General features: G+C 45.0%; 1 protein-coding gene across 2 annotated transcripts in view; it reads right to left on the bottom strand.

Moving 5' to 3' along the window:
- Window positions 1–23,814, bottom strand: part of LOC148474501 (rho GTPase-activating protein 20-like) — a 146,368-nt gene that overhangs the window by 104,412 nt on the left and 18,142 nt on the right. For both annotated transcript variants that reach the window (XM_088458548.1, XM_088458549.1), the window contains exon 2: window positions 13,513–13,598. In XM_088458548.1, coding sequence (XP_088314674.1) covers window positions 13,513–13,598 — 86 coding nt within the window. The remainder of the gene's footprint in view (window positions 1–13,512; window positions 13,599–23,814) is intronic.

Genomic DNA, 23,814 nt, shown 5'->3' with positions numbered 1-23,814 from the left:
CTAGAGTGCTGAAGCAGTTTAGTAGTGGCAGAGATTAGCATGTTAGCCTGTTTTATTAGCATACTAAACAGCCTAATTAGCATACTGATCGTCCGGACTGCTCGAGTCTCTGCTAGGCAGAGGTAGGGGGTATTTTTGGCTTCCAACACATAGTAATTAACAAAACAGGACTTGTCAAGGAAGTGAAAGACCCATTTTAAAGTCAAAGTAAAAGTTGTATCGTGTAAGTGCTATTTTTGGGTTATGTTTTTATTGACGTGAAGCAAAGACAACATAAGAGGTAATGGAACAAGTAAATTGATTACATAACTCTTGTTAGCATGCAATTAATGCGAGAGAGAAGCATATGTCCAATTAAAAATAATGACAAGAGAAAGTTAGATTATATGATTAAAAAAAAAAATCCTCAAAATAGTATTTAGAGAATTTGATTTTGGTCTACAGTAGTTTCACAGATCCTGTCCTCAATCAAAGCCATTAACTTTACATTAAGACAAATTGTTTGGTGTTTAATCTCTCAACCAGACCTACATGAATGTCTGCATTAGGCAGTTCAGGACCACATAGCTACGGAGAGAAATTCTCCTACAGAAAATAATCTTATGTTTCATTAAACATGTTATAGAAAAATTTGTAACACTGGTCCACAATTCTACTCCACAACATAGTAACTCTACCTAATATGGTAAAGGCTACCTCCAAGACAGAAACTGATAGATGAATATGTAGTACATTTATTTTTTCATCCCAGTTTATGAGACTAGCAAAACATGTAAGAGGCCGAGAAAGTTATTATAGGTACTGGCTGCATGACTGGCTTTCACCTCCTGCTTCTATCAATACATTGATTCTAATTAACTGTATTGAGGTCATACGAGTGCTGTGGTCTCTTTGTAGTTATCCTTATAGGTACAGTACATATGCTGTTCTTATTATAGGACTATTCTAGCATTCTTGTGACGTACAATGGGCAGATGTTGAATGGACAGATCATGGCCAGGCAATGTTTTTCTCTTGTGGAGCCTGACATTCAAGATCACGAGCCAAAAAGATTTCCAGAGTGCCACCCATAATTACTAGGCATACAAACATTTACACAACGTTATAGATGGGTTTTAAAAATATTAATGGATTCCCTGTCCTTCCTTTTTTGGTTTGCTCAGGTTAGGCTAATAATTTGTAGTCTGGAGGAGAAGACGTGCTTCAGAATTTTGTACTGTTATTCAGTTGTGAGCAGGACAAGTTGTGGCCGGATTCCCTCAGCAGAGGCCCAGGGTTTGCTTGGCATGCAGGCTATACTGTTCTCTAGTTTAGAGAGGGTGCAGTGTTCCAAAGAGGTCTCCTGTGTGAGGTACGGAGGTGGAGCAAGAGGGTAGAAGCAGTGCAGAGCGCCTAGTAGGAGCGGGACTAATCTCACTGATCTCACATGTAAAACATCCTTGAGTGCCACCTTGTGGTACTAGTGCCAAGGGATGCCTACCCCTGGGAGAGAGTATGTAGTCACCGGCAGTTGTACAGCTGCGCACAGTAGGTTACTCTGTACTGCATCAACTGGACTGGGAACACAGTAAAGAGCAATAAACACAAAACTAGTAGGTCTGTGCTTTTAATACTTACATTCTGTTCATTGTGTGACCACTGTGACTATTATGAGGTACTGTCATTGATATAATAAGTATTCTGAGGGTCTTCTTTTAAGGACCTTCCATGCTGTATATACAAGGCACAGTGATGTTCCACACCAGGCTGAACAACCCTTGGTTAGTACATATTCTTCACTTTTTCACTTTACATATAAACTCATAGGGGTATATTTACTAAAGTGATAGTTTTTAGAAATGGAGATGTTGCCCATAGCAACCAATCAGATTCTACTTAACATTTCACTAGCACCTTCTAGAACAGGGGCGGGCAATAAGCGGCCTCTAGCTGTTGTCGAACTACAAATCCCAGCATGCCTTGCAACAGTTTTAGCATTGCCAAATAGCAAAACTGTGGCGGCGCATGCTGGGATGTGTAGTTTTACAACATCTGAAGGGCCGCTTATTGCCCACCGATATTCTAGAAGATAATAGCTATAATCTGATTGGTTGCTATGGGCAACATCTCCACTTCTAAACACTCTCACTTTAGTAAATATACCCCATGGTGTGTTCCCACACCTTGCAAGGCAGATGTAACTATAATGATTATAATAATAGGGACAACAGATCTCTATGTCCCTATGTCATTTGCTGCACCAATACTCATAGCAGTCTGCATTCAACTTCAGGGCATGTAGAGCTCGGTAAAGGACTATGGGTGCTTCGTCCAATAAAAAAAGGGGTCCAATTAGGAAACTGCATGGGGAAGCTAATTTAAATATTGTGGAAATAATTTATACCTGTTCTACAAAAATATTTAAAAAAAATGTTTCATTTATTAAATAAATTAAACCTTTAAAAAAAAAAAGGAGTTATTTTTCCACACTAGTGAAATTGAAAGCCCAGTTCAGGTTCATTTCCACGGCATATGCGTGAACCAGCATGAGTACAAAGAAATAAACTGGCTAATGTGTCTGTGGTTCCCCCTATAAGAGGAGAAGAAAAGAAACAAAACCCAGCTTCGGGCAGGCATACATTTAACCTGTTAGTCCCCCCCCTGCGGACCAGTTTAGCTCCTCTCCCATTTGTTTTTTTTGTTTGTTTTTTGATAAAGTATTTTTTTATTGAACAACCAGTAGCATAAAGACCAACAGAACAGATATACAAAAAACAAGGGCATCACAGAGCCCAGAATATTCCATTAAAAGAAACACATGCAATCGCAGCAGTGCAGATCAATATTCAGTAGAGTATAAAAAATTGTTAAGCATCAGTGCAAAACACCGGTAGCCGCATATAGATTAACATGGTCTAAGAAATCAATATCAAACAATTAAGCCCACTACAAATAGCAAACACCTTGTTCAATTTATATATATGTATATATATATATATATATATATATATAAAAACACATCTAAACAAAGCAACACTACAAAAGAAAATGAAATAAAATAAAATGGAACACAGTACATAATAGAATAAGAGAACAGAATAAATAAATAGACATCAAAACAAGGAAATACAGCAGACATATATACTTTACATAGTGTGTTATACAGAGGGGGTTGGGGATGCATAAGTGGATTTCAACCATCTGTTCCATATACGGTCAAATTTAGATATTGGGGCCTATTCATCAACACTAAAATAACGTTTTAAGGACATTTTCTTAATTAACTGTTATTTTAGTATTCACTGATATCTCCTGGTTAAGTCCGTCTGTGTTCATTTCCACACTCCCCATACATTAGTACATTAGTATGGGGATATGGAAATTATGCTATTCATCAAATTATGTATTTTCGGAATTTGATGGTGTTAATATACGCCACTCTCAGGTGGCGTATAGCGGGTTATACCTACCTGCTTTCAGCTGGGCAGGTCCTCCGCCGGCTCCCTCCGTCACTCTGGTCCCTTCCTAGGCTCCGGCTGCTGCTCTGTGTTCTCACAGCATTGCGGCAGCGAGAACAAAATCTTCAGCTTCCTCTGCCTGGCCGTGCTGTCTGCTGCAGACCGGGGCCGGGCGGGAGGTCGGGATCTGCGGCTACAGCAGATCAGGTGAGTGAAGGGGGGGAGAGGGGTGGTGGTGGACACAGAATTATCACAGGTGTAATCTGTGCTGCGCATACGCCGCTTTTGTGAACGGAACGGCGAATGCGCAGCACTGATTACAGCTGCGGTAATGTAGAGTAGATAGGGAAAAGTATCTATTTCCCGAAAAGCTGTCAACGCAAAAATGACAGCTTTTCGGAATAGATACTTAAAGAGAGGAGGAATGATGAATTCCTCCGGTAACACTGCACAACAATGAAAATGTTTCCGATGTGAAAATAGTTACTTCTAATTGATTTCAGCATGCAAAGAATGAATGTGACATTGAAAACTCTCAGTTAGCTCTGAGTTCCGAGATATAGCCCATTTATGACGATGTAGAGGTATTCCTAGTGAAGTGGGCAGAATGGAGAGAATCTTACCAGCAATCTGCGTTCCGTGCAGAGGGGGCGGGGCCTAATGACCCAATTATATGAATCAGTTATTTGTCCCTTCCCCTATTCAAATATATGCGATTCACGGGATTACCCACACAAGATAACTGTGGTGCACTGAGTGACAAGCATAGTGAGCGATTCCACTAAGACATTTCAGCAATGGAACAAAGATATCAGGGCAGGTGAATCACTACTGTTGGACAGTGACAAGAGATGCCCCAGAAGAGGAGTACAAGCGACAAGCAAAGAGAAAGCACCCCCATGACTAGGCCACTATATTACATAGTACTTACGTATGCTGTATGTTTGTTTTTATGTTTGTTTTGTATGCTGTATGTTTGTTTCGTTTTGTGTTCTTATATGTGATTGATTGAATTAAAACAACTGTTATTTATTTTCTATCAAGAAAATATCAGATTATTTAAAATAGCTTTTCACTATGACTATATTACTGATGTACATACAGTATAGTGCAAGTAGTGTAGAAATAGAGCTAGTAAAAACATTCTGAAATCATTGTAGTTATTCTTGACCTCAAATTAGTAATGTATGACTATTAGTAATGTATGACTATTAGTAATGTATGACTATTTTTAGAAAGGAAACAAATTAAAAGTATTAATTTGTTGTACAGTGTAATTAGGTAGAACTCCTTGTGAGTTCTAAACCTAATTACCTCCAGAGGATTTTTAGTTATGATGAATTGGCCCCAGTGTCTTGTGAGCAATATACTTATAACGCTCATGCTTTACTGTAACATTTACCCAGGGCCGAACAGACAGAACGTGTCAGGAACCGGACCTGCATTTATCAGTGCAACCTATGCGCAGAAGTCTGGGCCAGAAGAAGCCATCCATGAACGTGCCAAACAGACTTTAGCTAGTGCACATCAATTAGCACCATATTGAAGACTGTAACGGTCCAATTCATCATCCTCCCTCACTCCCAGAGTACTGGTGTAAGAATCATGAAGGGAATATACCAGTATTAGACATCGCAGATTTCACCTGAGACCAGAATAACTGAAGCTCCTCCCACACTTCCAGGCCCGCCAAGAGCCGTGGCGGGCCCTGGTAATAGGGGGCGTGACCTAATCGTGGGAGGCGTGGCCACGCCCCCTTGCCGAGAAAAAAAAAGATTTGCAGCGGCGCGCTGGGGAGGGGGGACGCTCTGAGCCCCCTCAGCCCGACACAAAGCCAGGGGGGGGCGCGATCAGTGTGATCGCTCCCCAGCACAGGCATAGGAGACTGCTGTGGCTGCTGCTCAGCACACGCTGTGAGGGGGGGGAGAGTGGCGCCAGACCCGGGCCCCCGCCGGGCCCCTCAGGAAGCCCGGGTAATCTGTACCCGCTCCCCCCCCCTCTCGACGCCCCTGCACACTTCCACATAGAGCTCTACCTCCCCGATGTTTATGTGCATTCTACCAGCAATATCAAATAATCATTGTCTTATACTGGCAGACATGGAAAAGAAAGAAATGTGGCGAGATAATTAAACAGGGACAGCTTGCCACCCGTATACCACGGCACTGTAAAAACTCTGGGAGTAACCCCATGGAACTAAAATGAAGGACCCCAGCGACGCCGAATGCTGCGGTGCTAATACTGAACATATCAATTGATCTGGCTTTTAACAGGGTTTAGTGTTTTTGCCAATGTACCATACTGTACAGTACAGTGCATTCTGCAGTGATGCGAATAATTGAGATTGTTTCATTGTGTGACTTGACCACACACAGTGAACCCTTGTTATTTGGCACTTACTCTGACTTTAACCATGTTTTCAGCCTGACTAATAAACACATACTGAGACAAAGAGACAAAGCAGAGGAACTCATTATATAATGGCCATTCTTCTTAAAAATAACCCATTAAATTAAGCAACCCCTATTATTATTGTTTCGAAAGATGATTAGACATTATTTCAATTGTGATAAGTGTAGATCTGTCCTAGTGACCGAAAATCAGAAGTCACTAATCTTATATAGGCCAATTTGATAAAAGCTGAAAGACCTCATAGTTCAGGTCTGGCCAACCTGTGGCACTCCAGCTGTGGTAAAACTACAAGTTCCATCATACCCTCCCACCATTCAGCTAGCAAAGAATGCTGGGACTTGTAGTTTCACAACAGCTGTAGAGCCACAGGATGGCCAGGCCTGTCCCAGTTTGATGAGGGATATCTCAGGAAAACTCTGAGCCAGAGCCGGCCCTAGGCAAAGGCAAACTAAGCAAATGCCTAGGGCATTTAGAATGCTTAGGGGTATCCAAGCCGGTAGAGGTTTGGGGCTGCACTGATCGGCCCAGCAGCAGCAAACAGTGAATGAGCAGGCAGTGGCGGAACAGCCAGCGGTGGTTGCGGAGTCTGGGCACCTGGACGGTGGGGCTCTGCTAGTGATTAGGTGGCCATGATCGTAGCTCTCAGCTCTCATCGGGCAGCAGCTGCAGCAGTCAGCTCACAGCCTGCAACAGTGGGCTGCCGCTGCGGGAGCAAGCAGGTCCAGGGAGGCTGGAGCAGAGTAGCAGACTTATCACAGTGAGGGCACTGGGCATCAACAAAAATGGACGCTGGTCTCTGCGCAGCCACAGCAGCTTCTCCTCCCATAGGCCTTTGCAAAGTCCAGCAGGCTGAGCCTGCACTGACTCCCTGCAGCCTGCCAGGCCATCCCAAATCTTAGTGATTTTTTTGACTGGGTGACTAAAGTAATAGATCAATGGGGGCCGTAGATGTAGCTTATATAGACTTTAGGAAGGCTTTTGACATGGTCCCACATCGGAGACTGATAAATAAACTTGAAAACTTGGGACTGGATTCTAAGATGGTTAAATGGATAAAAACTTGGTTGCAGAATAGGAAACAGAGTTGTAGTAAATGGAGTGCAGTCTCTGTAAAGGAATTGTGACAAGTGGTGTACCCCAAGGTTCTGTACTTGGACCAGTGCTTTTTAATATGTTTGTTGGTGACATGGCAAATGGTATTGAAGGGAACCAATGCCTTTTTGCAGATGACACAAAGGTATGCAACAGGGTAGACACACCAGGAGGGGTAAAACAAATGACTGATGATCTGGGTAGACTAGAGGAATGGGCAATAACATGGCAATTACAGTTTAATGCTAAAAATGTTTAAATTATGCACTTTGGTCTCAAGAACCCAAAAGCTAAATATAGTATTGAGGGTACTCTAATGGAAATTACAGAAGAGGAAAGGGATCTAGGAGTCACTGTTTCAGGTGATTTAAAGGCAGGTAAGCAATGTAACAAAGCAATGAGGAAGGAAAGTCCGATGCTTGGTTGCATAGGGAGAGGAATCAGTAGTAGAGTTAGGAACTAGAGACGGTGTAGCTGGTACATTGCACTGACCTGGACCTGCCGAAATGAAGGGGTCCACAGCAGACAGCGGTACAATGAGTCTGACTGACTCATTTTACTCCGTTCACCTCTGCGCCGCGGGTCCTAACAAAGGAGGATGCCTGGATAGCTGTATACTTTGTGCGTTTAGCACGTGTTTCTTTAACAATAAAAAATAAGCCACAAACCAATGTGTTATTATTGGTGTCCGTGTATAAACACTAAGCTTGGTGGTGGGATTATCTGCTAGGGGGCACCGACAAAAATCTTGCCAAGGGCATCGAATTGCTTAGGGCCGGCTCTGCTCTGAGCATATTATTACCAGTCCATGGACATTCAGACTATTAGCATTAATAATAATAATAATAATAATAATAATAATAATAATAATCCCTTCCAGAAAATTAGATTGCTTTCATGCAAGCAGGTATAAAAGTGAATCAGGAACATGGCTAAATGTAACATAAGTGTAGTCTTCTTTCCAGATAACATTGTAAGTGCATTTACTGTACATACAGCTGAAATCTAGAATTTGATTTATTTACAAATATGATTAATTGAATAAATTATGCTGTAAAAATCACAGAATAGTTAGCTGACCTGTCAAAGCAATTAGGCAAAAGGCTTTAAACGGGTTCATGATCAACGGGTACAGTACAAAAACAATTTAAAGAACTGTGCATTCATGTTGTAGCAGGCTTAAAAGGTCCGAAAATCATTTTTGGATACTATCTGTTTATACTTCCATTAAAGTTAAGGGTAACTTCTGTTGTTTAGCTTGGGAACATGCCAGTGTTTAATACCTCTTTAAATTAGACACGAATGCTACAGATGTATTCTTTGTAAAGAACAGATAACTAGCTGCTGACACAATAAGAGGTCTATTCAATCAGCTAGAATGCTAGCTTTGATACATTCTCACATTTGTGTCTTGTCCTTGACACAAACTAACAAAGGCTGATAGATACATGGAGAAGATTCACCAAGGACTCATAGAAAGAACATCTGACTGTGATCCTCTGTATTACCATCCCCTTCTCATTCTGTCCTTTAAAAGAAACATTTGTGACTGTTATTTTGGCACGGATCTTGTTATACGGAGGACTAAGCTCCCTTTTATACATTTTATATATCTTACTCGCAAAGCGGTGCGAATAAAATGCACAATCAGCTTCTGCTAATGAAAATGATATGCAGCATGCCTATATTCTGTGTGGGACTGCGGATGTATCTGCATGCGATGCTGTGCGTTCTATTCACACCGCTGTGCGTCTAAGACTCATTTGAAGGTAAAAAGTCGACCGAATAAATGTTCAGAGCTACCGAGTCACGCTATGGCATTGTGAGACTAGAAGGGCTGTTTAACGCGCAAGGAGGCTAGATGTATGTGGACACACCTGTATGTATCATCGAAAAAATGTTTTAACCTGTTCGGTGCTGCGAAGATGTTCCACTTAGAGTCGAAACTCCTGTGGTCCAGTTTTCATCCTATATTTTGACTCATGAAACTTGTCGCTTCTGACAAAAATTTTTTATTTGAGGTGTTCTAGTTGCATTGCTTTGCATAGGGGCTCTGTCGCAGGAGTGGCTTGCGTGACCAGCAGCACAATACAGAGGTGATGTGCGGTGAAGTCAATGGCTGGGGAGGCACACATATATAAAAACACTGTTTTTATATCAAAACTCTGGAGCATGATATGGAGTATAACAGGGTAGGCTCTGCCTCTCCTGCCTACCCTGACTGCACGTCTCTGCTATACAGACTGGTGGCAGCACCGCCTTCATCCACCACTCACACCATTGTCACTGTGTGCTCTGTGCACAGACTACTATGTAGCTAATCCTATTCACTCACCACTCACACCAATGTCACTGTGTGCCCTGTGCACAGACCTCTATGTAACCTATCCTATTCACCCACCACTCACACCAATGTCACTGTGTGCTCTGGGCCTGATTCAGAGCCGGACGCCTGAAAGAGCGCACGCTCTGAATCAGGGCATTTTTTTATTTTTTTGTGGTGCAGCCTCCTGGCCGCTCGCATAGCTGTGGATGACCACCCACAGCTATTGCAAGCGGCCAGGTGATGGTTGCGATGGTCTCGACCATCGCGACCATCAGGGCTTGCGACGAGACCCTTGTGGTAGGGTCTCTTTCCCGCAAGCCCCAGTGAGCTTCTGGCTCTTAATAGAGCCGGAAGCTCACCACTGACATCAACTCGTGATGTCAGTGGGGCCGCCCCCAAACGGCAGGCGTTCCATCTGGAACGCCTCCGTTTGGCCAGCCACCCCCCCTGCCCGCCTCCAAAACGGGGCGAGCTGTCGATCAACATCGACAGCCGCCCCCTTTTGGTGCGAGACCCGGAGTGATGAAGTGCCCGTCGCTAGCTGGATCTCGCGCATGCGCACGTCGGAGCCGGCTCCAGCGTGCGCATGCGCAGTGGGCAAACATCGACCCGCTCACGAGCGCTATGCATCTGAATCAGGCCCTCTGTGCACAGACTGCTATGAAGCCTACCCTATTCAAGTGAACACAGGCATAAAGCACCTCTCCCTGCACCCCTAACTGGCTGCGCACATGGTGCCACACCTATCTCTCGCTTTTATGTTGTCACTATATTTAGTTTTTGTTATTTCTCAGCTTTAACTTCACGGATGGAGATGAAACAAAGTGCAGGTTATTTCCACTACAAAATGATGCAATGATTCATTAAAATTGGTTCAGTAGTTTTTGCGTTAACTCGTACTTATAATATCAGCATAGATTTTATCTTGCTGTCACTGACTTTTCATTCTAAAATTTGCTCTTCATGAATTACAATTCTCAATTCTGAATTTTTTATTTTTTTTTAACTTACAGATAGTGAAAAACAGATGTTCATAGGAATTCAAACTTTGCCAGACTGGTCTATGTATCGCTCTTCATGTTGGTATTATTCCACAGACAGTGGATTTCATACTTATGCCAGATTACAGTAGATTTGTCTTTTTTTAGGAATGGCAAGAGCTCGTCCCTGTGTTTCTACCCTCTATTACAGTGCCTTGTTCAGCTCCGAAGAAGCCAACCGTGGGCCTGATTCAGAGCCAGACGCTCTGACCAGAGCGCTCGCTCTGAATCAGTGCCCTCCTCCCTAAATATGGAGCGGCCTCTTGGACGCTCGTATAGCTGTGGGTTACCACCCACAGCTTATGCGAGCGTCCATGATGATGGTCGCGACCATCGGGCTTGTGACGAGACCCTGCGGTAGGGTCTCGGTGACCGCAAGCCCTGGAGTGATTTTGTCTCTATCAGAGCCAAAATCACTCCCACTGACATCACTAGTGATGTCAGTGGGGCCGGATCTAGACGGTAGGCGTTCCCATGGGAACGCCTCAGTCTGGCAGCCACGCCCCCGGCATGCCCACCAAAGGGGGCGTGCTGTCACTCACCACCGACAGCACGCCCCCATTGGTCCGAGACCCCGAGTGACGTATTCCTCGTCGCTTGCCGGGTCTCGCGCATGCGCACGATGGAGCTCCCTCCGTCGTGCGCATTCGCCCAACATCGACCCACTTGCGAGCGTCCTTCGCTCGCGAGCGGGTCTGAATGACCCCCTGTGTTTCTAGTGTAGACGGAAGCATGGCAGAGGCAAATATGAATGTCATAGGCTTTGTCCCGAGTCCATTTAGAAAATTCTAGCAATGTGCTGGAATCAGGACCGAGGGCCTGATTCATTACCGATCGCAACTGCGATTGCAATAGCGATTACGCACGCAGTTCAACTGCGATAGTATGCTAAGTCATTACGATTGCAATGCTGCCGCTGCACTACATAGGGACGCCCACTTTACCTTACCCACATCCGTAATGTCTAGCAAGACTGCAAAACCATCGGTACAATCGAATACCATCACAGCCTCACGCACACTTGCACAAGCCCTGACCTTACTCAGTAATTGCTAACTTCAGCGCACACTATGTGTCTTCAGGCTGCGTATGGCATCGCAGTGGATAATCTATGCACGCCCATGCAACAGCGTGCACCCATCACCACCCACAAACGGCACTTCCTGTCAGTCACTCTGCAATGGGTCTGATTAGTCACTGCAATCGCAGTACCGGTGCTAGCGGCTAGTTCGCACAAAGCATTGCAATGCATACGCATGTGCCGATTGCAACAATCGGCCGACTGCGGGCATAATCGCAGTTGCGATCCTTGCTGAATCAGGCCCCTAGTCAATACCGAAAAAAACAGCTCAATGGTTTTAACTTAATAATAAATATTTCTCTATTATCAGTTTGATGTTAGCTCTCATTGCTCTGGCCCTTTGCCATTATGTTTACATTATGTTTACACCTATCAAACCAATCAACTAGTGAGACAAAGGAAAAAAGCTGAAGACTATCTAAATCTCACAACATTATGTAAGGTAGAAATACTAGCGAAAAAATAAACAAAATAATAATAAAAAAAAACCTCTTCAGTAATGCCCAAAAGGAAGGATTTCAGCAAATACAGTATTAATCTGTTTAGGATAGTGTTTCAGAGTTTTAAAATACATCCATGCTCAAATGAGTCACTGTAGTAAGCATAGTAAGATATTCAATTCCTCATGATGTGCCATTGAACATCACCGCAATGTCTGGCCGTGCACTATACGGTCTATTACGGCAGGCAATATTTGGACATTTTAGTCTACACCTCTTTGGAGTGCATAGAAAACTTAGGACCTCATTCAGAGGCGGTCGTTAGTTGCAAGCGGTCGCTCTGAATCAGGGCGGCCGCTTGCATCCTGAATGACCGCCTCCTTGCTGATCGCTAAGCTGTGGGTTAACACCCACAGCTCTAGCGACCAACATGGGTGATGGTCGCGATGGTCAAGACCATTGAGACCATCGGGGCTTCTGACCAGACCCTAAGGTTGGGTCTGAGCACTCGTAAGCCGCAGGGAGCTTCCTGCTCTGATCGAGCAGGAAGCTCCCCACTGACATCAGCAATGTTGTCAGTGGGGCCGCCCCCAAACGGAAAGCGTTCCGGCGGGAACGCCTCCGTTTGGGCAGGCACGCCCCCTGCCCGCCACCCAAACGGGGCGAGCTGTCACTCACCATCGACAGCTCACCCCGTCTGCTGCGAGACCCCTAGCGACGGAGCGTCCGTTGCTAGCCGGGTCTCGCGCATGTGCACAACGGAGCCGGCTCCGTCGTGCGCATGCCCAGGGGGCAACATCGAGTCGGTTGCGACCGACTCTGAATGACCCCCTTAGTACCTTGGTCTAACTGTACCAGAGGCACTTTGGGCCATTACAAGTAACAGAACACCCCCAATGTACTTTATAGACAATAGTTTGACCAACAAGCAACTTACAATATTTGATAGAAGACTCTGCATAAATATTTTGGTGTAGATTACACTACATTTTCATAATCTGTAATTAAATTTTCCATACTATCAGGGCCGGCTCTAGGGTGTTCAACCAGTGCGGTTGCACAGAGGCGCCACCCATAGATTGGCACACCCCCCCCCCCAACATCCCGATTTCAGCGGGACAGTACTGTCCCGCTGTTCCACCCGTGGGCCGTGGTGGCACACGGGTGGTGAAATCGGGAGGTTGGGGACCCCCACCGCCGCAGCTGTGTCACATGCACGCGGCATCCATTCACAGGACAGGAGCTGGGGGAAGCCCAGCTAGTGAGGCTCCCCCCAGCCTGACGTTATTTGGAGGCGCGCCATGCGTGCATGCATCCTAATAACGTCACATAGGGGGTGTGGCCTATGGTAATTAGGCCACACACCCATTTCCGTGCGCGATGTATGGGCGCCCTCTTAAGGGCCGGCACAGGGTGCTCTGAGCCCTGGAGCCGGCCGTGCATACTATCATAGGGTGTCTCTCCACAGTGTCTTTTATAGAGTTACAGAATGAAGTCTGAGGTAATATATGAGAAAATAATCCCCCCCCCCAATTCGCACAGTCTAATCTCAAATCTCTTTTATTTTGTCACGTCCCTACATTTGCCTATATACTTGTAAATGTCAACCGTTGCTCTCTCAAATAAATCAATTTTGGTTCAGCTATAATTAAACACTATATACTGAATACAGTGTGTCACTTACTTGGTAATGGTTCTTGACTTATTAAGTGCTTTGCTTATTACAAGGGACGGTGCTGATTGGCGTCTCTGTGCCAGGCTCTTCATTTTCTGTAAGAGAAATTTATATATTTTTTACTGAACTATAATTTTTATTTCCCTCCAATGCAAACATGACACGAAAACAACCAGAAATTACTTTTATTGTTTATTACACTGTTGGGGCAATTGATCCAAGGAATTACCTATTGGGTCAGGAGGAATTTGACTCACCTGTGAGATTAAACAGACAGCGAACTCACCATGGGGTATGTTTTGCCTCCCTTGAGATCAACGGTAAAAAATAGCAAATGTCGATCTTGATATATTTTTTCTATGGGTGCATGGTGTGCGGTGCGGGGCCCCCCTGGACCCAGGGGCCCATGTTCCCCGCACACCCTGCACCCATTATAGATACGTCCCTGAGTACACTGGAGTGGAGTGTGTACTTGTTTAGACTATCCCTGTAAACTGTCCTAATTAGTAAATACGTATGTATACATAATTAAAAATAAAATGAAATATCATAACTCACGGCTTGTTTTATTATTATATTATATTAAACTGTCAATTGCCAAATGAGGGCTTATAACCAAACAATGAAAACTAAATAATTAGGCTCAGGAGGACACTACTGCTGTGCCTAGGGGCACCTGACACCTAAATCTGACCCTGTCTAACACCTTCTATAAAATGACAGAAGATGATTGGCTGCTATTGGCTATTGATACATCTCCCCCTTAGTCCCCACAATATTTGTGAATAAAATCTAATCCAATGAACACACTCTCTTCTTTGAGACAAGCAGGACTGGATTTATTGCACAATGCAAAGGCAAATACACTTGTCTCTTGGAACATTTGTGTATCTACTATGAGTACGGGACCCAAGAGTCAAGGAAGTCCTGGATTGTCTTCTATGACCTGTGGACTCCTCACACACAGAGTCAGGGAAGCAGGCTTATTACTGATGACTTGGTGCACTTCTCCCATCTATCCCCCTTTCCCCACCCCCACTATCTACTCTGCGTACCCTGCACCTGACTCAGAGACGAATGGTAATACAAGCGCAACTGCATTCTCTCACAGGATCGCAGGTGCCCTCCAAAGCACACCCTGCATAGGGACGCCCACTGCTGCCTTCTCATATATGTACGACGGCGTGCAACAGCGTATACATCAGTAACATCGACGCACATCGGGCAGCCATGCTGTTTAGGCGACATGTCTGACCAGCCGCAAACACTGCAGCTCTCCTGACACGCAGAGCGCTCTCATGCTGCACAGGAGATCGCACTGACTCATTTATGCACGCCCACAAAAACAGTCTTCATACAGTCAGACACGTCTGCATTCTTCCCCCGTTACCACCCCCAAACGCTGACTACTTTGCAAATGGTTCCTATGTACGAACGAAATTGTGATGCAATCATAAGTGCGGCTTTCGCACATTTGCAAACAATCGCGCATCTGCAAAAATATCGGCTCTGCATCAATCTCTTATTCCGGCTCATTGCGCGGTGTCACCTCCTCCGCTACCTCCCATTCTCTGAATCACTGATGCCGCTTTTATCTGTATGAGGGCGGGATGCAGCAATGTGAGAAATGCGTCCGAACTCCTGAAAATGCTGTTTTTGGGGGTTTGACTGCTTTTCTCATATGCACCAAGCCCCGGGATGCGGTGGGTAACGCCATCTTCAGATTGGATCCCTCCCACCACTCCCCCCTACAGGGTGTGCGTGGACGTCAGAGGGACTTCAGGGTCATAGACCCGAAAGCCCCTCATTCGAAAGTACAGCTCTTACTGAGAGAGCTGTCCTTTGCGGTCTCCTTTATGCATGAGAATAGTGACGGGATGCACCCGAACGCCATGAGTCCTGCATCCTGCCCGCAATGTTTTCATTACACTAGACCAAGTGCATCTAAAAATGTGTTTCCAAACAGAACTGCAGCTGGAAGGTGCAAACTGTGGGGCTGATTCAGACCAGCGAGCGAGCGCAGGACGCTCGCAAGCAGGTCGATGGTGCCCGCATGCGCACGACGGAGGGAGCTCCATTGTGCGCATGCGCGAGACCTGGCGAGCGACGAGGAATCCGTCTCTCGGGGTCTCGCACCAAAGGGGGCATGCTGTCGATGTTGAGTGACAGCACACCCCCTTTGGTGGGCGTGCCGGGGGTGTGGCTGCCAGACGGAGGCGTTCCCATGGGAACGCCTACCGTCTGGGGCTGGCCCCACTAACATCAGTAGTGATGTCAGTGGGAGTGATTTTGGCTCTGATAGAGCCAAAATCACTCCAGGGCTTGCGGCAGCGAGACCCTACCGCAGGGTCTCGTCGCAAGCCTGATGGTCGCGATGGTCTTGACCCTCGCGACCATCATCATGGACGCTCGCTATAGCTGTGGGTGGCAACCCACAGCTATGCGAGCGTCCAAAAGGCCGCTCCATTTTTAGGTAGGAGGGCACTGATTCAGAGCGAGCGCTCTGGTCAGAGCGTCCGGCTCTGAATCAGGCCCTGTGTCCTATTAAAGGTATGGGAATAAGGATTCTATTTACTAAGCTTAGTTAGGAGATAAGGTGCATACACACGTAACGATTTTTTGAACGATTTAACTACAATGACGTCGTTATCGTTCAATCGTTGAAAAAAACATTCAGTTTCTGAATTATAACGGTCAACAATTATCGTTCATGCGTGTTCCCGTTTGTAGTTCATTCTGACTGACCAACAGAAGTTACAAAAATCGTTCATTGTACTTTAAGAAATCTGACAGAAAATCGTTCATAAAATCGTTGGTTACAAAATCGTTGTGTGTGTATGTAGCTTTAAAGTGAACTGAGATAAGGTACCAGCCAATCAGCTCCTAACTGTCATGTCACAGGCTGTGTTTGAAAAATGGCAGTTAGGAGCTGATCAGCTGGTACCTTATCTCTGTTCACTTTATCTCATAACGAGACGTAGTTAGGTCTCAATCCTAACAGCGGAATCCCTGCAAGGGATTTAACATAGGCGTCGAAATACCGACCCCTATGTTAATCCCGACGCCGGAACGCCAAGGACGCCAGCCTGAATGAAGGTAAGTCCGGGGCGCCCTTAACGTTAGCCGCCGGGGGGGGGGAGGGTTAGGACTAGGGGCTCTAGCGGGGTTAGCGTTAGGTTTTGGGGGGGGGAGATTAGGGTTAGGTTAGTCACCCCTAGGGGGTAGGGTTAGGGTGCGGGGTGCGGGGTGGGGAGTTAGGTTTAGGCACCCCCGGTGTGGACTTAGGGTTAGGCACCACTCTGGGGGCTTAGGGTTAGGCACTCCTAAGGGAGGGTTAGGGTTAGAGGGGGAGAGGGGAGGGTTAGGGGGGGAGAGGGGAGGGTTGGGTAACTTACCTGACGCTAAGCAGCCGCCGGCATTTCACTCCCATTCCCTCCTAACAAAGCTTAGTAAATAGAACCCTAACTGTCTCCAGCAGCCCAGAGGTTGTGTCAGGTCAATCATTATGTAGAAAGTGCACAAAATTTGGCTGTAAAATATAACTTACAATAACATTTATAACATGTTTACAACAAATGACAATGTAAAAGAAAATCATATCTTGAACTAGTTTCCTGTTGCTTCGCAGGAGTCTTATCACACTGATTATTATTGCAGGTTGTATTGCATAGTTATTTTATAGTTATGCCATGTTTTGTGCAGTTGTTACATTATGTTAGTTTTGTGGGATATTATTAAGATTATTATCTTAAATGAGCTGTTGATTGATATAGGATGACTTGGTTTAATAATACACATGTTTTCATGTGCTTGTTCTACCTGAGGAACGATGACGTATGACAGGTGCTAATTAATTTGCACAAAAGTTTAAAACTTAATTACCAACTCTACAAGTGATAGCTGAGGGAAGCTCAGTACAACTTCCTCACGGCCAGTGATTATCTCATGCAAATACTGTTTTTGTTGTTACTTTACAAAATTTATGTGCATTGCTCTATATACCATTTTTTTGCCATAACAGAGTGTTTATTTAACTGTTTCACTCTAATTTAATAATTCATTTCAAGGCATCTAGTGCCAAAGCAAATGTTTTTGCTGAACAATTGTCTGGCAGCACACTAGCTAATTCTCTAAGATTTTACAGTGCAAAATATTTTTAAGTTGGCAGGTCTGCTATCTAGGAAACTCCAAGGCAATCATTCTAATTTGTTGTTTGTCCCTTGCTCACTCCCATCATCTTTACGGTATTAAACAGGTTATCTTCTGCCTAATTTTACCATCAATTCTTATTATATAGTGCAACCAATTGCGCCGGGAGAACATACAAACTCCACACAAATATGGTGTTTGTCAGAAATTTAACCCCTAAGTGATTACAATCTGGACAGAATTATTTTAGTGAGTTTCTATGTGTCTCATGCTTGAGGGAGGTCTCTAGCTACTAGTGAATTGATAGGCTGCATTCTTACAAATATTGATTCTTTTGAATAGTGGTCCTGGCCACAAAATGGCTGCCTTTACTGGAGGCCAAAACTGTCTAGGCACAGCACAAAATACTCTTTGGTGCCTATTTTGGGGGTTGTAAAGATCAAGATGGCGATGTATACAAGGCAACTCAATTGACACTGTCTGACAGGAGGAGCTGAGCAGAATGAAGCGTAGCTAATTGCAAAGGAGTCATGCGGGTTTTGAGGACTAGGGGGGAAATGTATTAACGCTTCTAAAGAGTGGAGACGATGCTCATAGCAACCAATCAGCTTCTACCTATCATTTTATCGACTGTGTGCCTGATTCAGTAAGTATCGCTATTGCGTTCACAGCTTCGTCATCACACGCAGGTCTGCTGCGAAAATATGCAGTATACAGACGCCCACTACCTCCCACTACCGCTATGTCACATCCGTAATACTTTGCAAACCTTCACAAACACCGGTAACATCAAGTACCATTGGTCCCTCGCGCAGAATTACAGCAGCCCTGACCCTACTTAGAAATTACTAACTTCATTACACGCAGTGAGTACTCAAGCTGCGTATGCAATAGCAATGGCAAATATATGCATGCCCACACAACAGCGTTCAGTCAGGCACGCCTGCGTTTCTCCAACCAACCCCCTGTCATCAACCCCAAATGCTCACTGCCTGTCAATCACTCTGCGTGGTTTCCATGATCGCAGTGCGATCGCAGTGGTGCCTTCATGCACTGCGATGTATACGCATGTGCAATACACAACATCGGCCAATTGCATACGCATTAGCAGTAGCGATCCTTGCTGAAGCAGGTCCTGTATTTGATAAATACTACCTGAAAGCTAACTGGTTGCCATAGGCAACTCCTCCAGTTGTCCACTATGTACTTCACTGTTTAGAAGGTTTGAAACATGTCCCCTTGAGTTACTGAAATGAGATAATGGCATAGGCAGGATGCATTTTTGGGACAGTTTTCCCTTTATGGAAAACAACAGAGCCAGTTCTACCATACTTACCTACTTTTGAAAAAGCATTTCAGGGAGATTGTGTACGCAGCACCTATGAGCACGGCGGTAAAGCACTTACCGATATGCTCATGGAGTGTGTATGAGCCTGCTGAAGACTGAGGACCTGATTCAGACCTGCTCGCTAGGATGTGATTGGTTGTAGCTGGCCGATATTTGCATTCTGCGCATGCGTATACATCACCTTGTGCGTGCGCAAACCACTGCGACAGATCGGGAAGCACTCGCTCGCTCAGCATAGACAGCCCAGTTAAATGAGTGACAGGAGAGGCCGTTTATGGGTGGTAACAGGGGCAGGCCACTAGAAACTGGGGAGTGGAGGTACGCCTGTGTGTTTCCACACCGTTTCATAGGCATGCATAATTAACAGGCAGCGTCATTGCAGACGGTTGTATTTCACACTGAAGTGATCGCAGTGCTTGCGGCCAGGTATAGTCAATCTCATGTGCTGCGAGCACATCCGATGGTGCTCGATGTACCAATGTTTTCATGCACTTCCAGGAGATGACGTGTGCAAGTGGGCGTCTTATGAATGGCTGGTGGGCATCTGCATACACAAAGGGACCGCTCGACAAGACATAGTGGGCGTGCTAATGCCTTGCCATGCGATTGCCTGCCTTGCTGGGCGTGCACTGGATTTGCATTCGCTGGGAGCGAGCGATCGCATCTAGCGAGCAGCTCTGAATCAGGCCCCGAGTTTCGTCCTATATGCTAAGTGGATGACATTTTACACTTTTCAGTTGTACTTTGGCGGATAACACATATATATGCCAATACATTGGTCCATTAAGAAAAAGACACTTTATTTTTGCTTCAGCTCACAACTGGCAGTCTCTGCATGCCACACAACACATTATATTGGGTATAGGGGTCTATTTACTAAGCAGTGTTAGGAGACAGAGTTAAAAGTGATAAGAAAGTGATAAGGTGCCAGCCAATCAGCTCCCAACTGTCATTTTTCAAACACAGCCTGTGAGATGACAGTTGGGAGCTGATTGGCTGGCACCTTATCACTTCATACTTGCCTACTTTTGAAAAAGCGTTTCAGGGAGATGTGACAGCAGCTCCTATGAGCATGGTGGTAAAGTGGGCGTGTACTGCTACATCTGAGAGGCGTGTCATAAAATTGACTTACATCCTAATATAAATGAGCCCCAAAGCAGTTAGTAAAGATCTAATTGTTGATGAAAACACACTGATACTTTTCAGAAAATGCATGGAAATGATACTAATGATCCCATTTGAATGTAAATCTCTCTGTTTATTTTTATATATAACATATTCATAATGGCAGTAAGTTAGAATCAGGGAGATTGCTAGGCTCTTCAGGGAGACAGGGAGATTGCTACTGTTTCAGGGAGTCTCCCTGACAATGAGGGAGAGTTGGCAAGTATGTATCACTTTCTTATCACTTTTCACTCTGTCTCTTAACACTGCTTAGTAAATAGACCCCTAGATCACGCAGGCATTGCTGTGGCATTATGTGGATGTGGCTGCTGTGCCCCAATGGATCTAGACAAGGGCCTGCTCCCAGCCTTCTAAGCCAGCAGTTTCTTGCCACATGCACCGGAGGCATCTGTCTCTGCTACTACAAGCAACAGTGAAATAATTTTTAAGCCCCACAAATCAGTCCTCCATCTTGTACTATGCTTTCACAGGTACACATTTTTCACCACCATGTTGTTCTTCTGTAGAAAAGCACTTTCTCTACACACTCTGAGCAATGCCATTAAAAGCTCTGCACACGCAAGAGACACATGTAATAAAGACAGGCCCTCTCAGTATCACAATTAGCCATAAAAAAAGCTAAACTAAGCAGCAGTTTAGCAGAATAATGATAAGGTGTCAGTGAATGAATGGGCTGATCATACAGTAGTAGGAGGTTGGAACCTGTTCACAATTTTTCACAGTGCACTTCTGATTTTTCCACCAGGGCACACGTCCAGTTTGTGGAGGGGTCTCCAAGGCCGGAAGGCTGGAATGGCCTGGACGGACTATTTAGACGCAACCGTGCAAAACCACAGTGATTTTCAAATATGCAAACAAAATTGTTGGCTTCCACTGTCTTCTCCCCATGCACTAAATGCACAGTGCACCTGAGGATGAAAGACATTAATCTGTACCATAATATAATACATTTTCTCCAATATAGCTAACTTGAATGAAATCACAGACGTATGTTATTTCCCCAGACAACCAGCATTTGGCAGTATGGTGGAATCATCAAAACCAGCATCCAGGGGATGTAACAGAGCTGACATCTGTGCACAAACTGACCAGTCTTCATCTTGCTTTACGTTGTGGTTTATCTTATTCTATTATTTTGTCCCCTGGGACCTATTTTCTTTTTTGAGATTTGTCCCCGTTTATGGTGCATTTATGGAAGCTCTGATGCTGGTAACATGGTACAATAAATGTTTTTCTTTTGTGTAATAAATTTTTAAGTGAGGTCTCAATTCCTACATTAGTAGCATACTTGACTACAGAATGTACTGCAGGATCCCAAATTGTGTAGTTTTCCCGGAGTCCCAGTACAGTAGAAATGCGTGGAACGGGGGATCAATGACACGAATTGCATTGAACTGTGGGCCTGATTCAGACCCGCTCGCGAGCGATGAGCGCTTGCAAGCGGGTCGATGTTGCCAAGTGCGCATGCTCACGACGGAGGCGGCTCCATCGTGCGCATGCGCGAGACCCGAATAACGACGGCCAAGCCGTCGTTATGGGTCTCGCGCCAAAGGGGGCGTACTGTAGATGGGAACGCCTAACGTCTGGGGCCGGCCCCACTGACATCACTCTGATAGAGCCGAAAGCACTCCAGGGCTTGCGGCAACGAGACCTTACCGCAAGGGTCTCGTCGCAAGCCCGATGGTCGCGATGGTCTTGACCATCGCGACCATCATTTTGGCCGCTCACCCACAGCTATGCCAGCGGCCGGGAGGCCGCTCCAAAAGGTAGGAGGGACGTCCCTGATTCAGAACGAGCGCTCTGTCAGAGCGTCCGGCTCTGAATCAGGACCTGTGTCATTAATAGTCTGCTTCAATATGCCAAAAATTTACCTACAGTAAATCAGTCTCTCACTTTCACCCTGTTCAGCACTTCTGCACTTTCACAGTGGATTTCCCTAAATATTCCAATTAATCTAACACGTTCTATTGCCAACATGGCTTCAGGAAAGCTTCCTCAATCATATCTTCCAATATTCCTAAATAAGAAACAGGACAAATTTGGGTCAATCATGAGCAACTCAGTCTGAATCCTTAACCGTCTAAGCACAACCTGATCAATTCTCAGACCCTCAAATCACTGTGGTGTGGACCCCCCCACAACCTAACAGACATTAATGCTGCTGTCCCAGAGATAATAGAATTGGTGAGTGTACATTCCAACTGTACATTATTGGGATTATACTAATGACTTCTCTTACTGTAATTCACCTATTTCAACTGAGATAATGTACCAATCATCCAGCTCCTAACTGCCATTTTTCAAACACAGCCTGCAACATGGCAGTTAGGAGCTAATTAGCTGGTACTTTATCTCCATCCAAGGCTTAGTACATAGATCCCTATCAGTCTTACAACATCATTATCCCGTCTGCAATATTTTACACAAAGTCAATTACAATAATTATTTTAAAAAGCTAAAAATTTTGAAAAAACCCCCCCAAATTATTCCATTCTGTGATTGTTATTATCGCTCTCATTTCTTAGGCTGGGATGTACTAAGGTTACGGTGACAATTCCACCAGTCACCGCAACCTTACTAATCGCATATGTACTAACATATGCGATTAGTATCGCAAAGGACAGCTCTTGCGATAAGCAGCCGACGCCGGGTGAGGGGGTCTCCGTGGGACCCCGCCCCCTCCAAGCCCCGGGAGCTTCCTGCTGGTGACCTGTGCAGGAAGCCCCGGGCTCCTCCTCCCTGCACCCGGAAGAAGATTAGGAGGAGGAGCAGGCGGAGGACCCAGCAGGAGCATGGGACAGCAACCATGGAAAGCAGGTGAGTGGGGTCCAGTGCTGGGCGTCTGCGGGGCGGTGAGGTGGCGGTGAAGTGTGGGGTGTGGGGTGCGGTAAGAAGCCCATAGGCTTCTATACGGTAACGTCAGGTTTTTCTGGTGTTACCCTCTGCACCAATAAAATGGCGGCCGGGGGTTAGTACATATGGACATGCAGTAATACCCCCGAAAACGGGGGTTTTACAGCATTTTTCCTTTAGTACATCCAGAGAAAGGGATGAATAAGGAGAATAAATTGGATTATCTTGTGTATCCTTAAATGGCAGCACAGTATGTATCTGCTTTATCGGAACATCCCTCAGACGTTGCTTACTGCACACTGACATGTTTGTGTATAAATCTGTCACATCCCGGCCTAGTTAAATAGTAATAACTGAGCATTTCCAATATACGTAGCTGGACAACTCATTCTCAGTCAGTATAAGATATTTTGATATCCCATTCACATGTCTGTATAAATTGTCTGTCTACAAGCCTTCAGTCACACTGTCCTGTCTGAGATAGAAGTATCTCCCCGTTCTCATGGCAACCTACATATAAAAGGGTGAAACATGCTGGATATATTTAAGTATAAGCATCTTGTGATGGACATATTTATGTATAAGCAGCACCCCGCTTATTTCTGATATGTACTCTGGCAATATACATATTGATATATAGTAATGCTGATATATACTGTAATAATGCCATATTGGGCCTATGCTCACTCTTTTAATATACTAAAACCTACATAGGGATCTGAAAATGAACATCAATAAACTAGACTTGTGAAAACAAAGCAGTTCTATGGTGCAAC

This window comes from Taudactylus pleione, unplaced genomic scaffold (genome assembly GCF_031769625.1).
Source record: "Taudactylus pleione unplaced genomic scaffold, aTauple2 ptg000842l, whole genome shotgun sequence".
Taxonomy (NCBI): Eukaryota; Metazoa; Chordata; class Amphibia; order Anura; family Myobatrachidae; genus Taudactylus; species Taudactylus pleione.
This window is presented reverse-complemented; position numbering and strand designations above follow the sequence as displayed.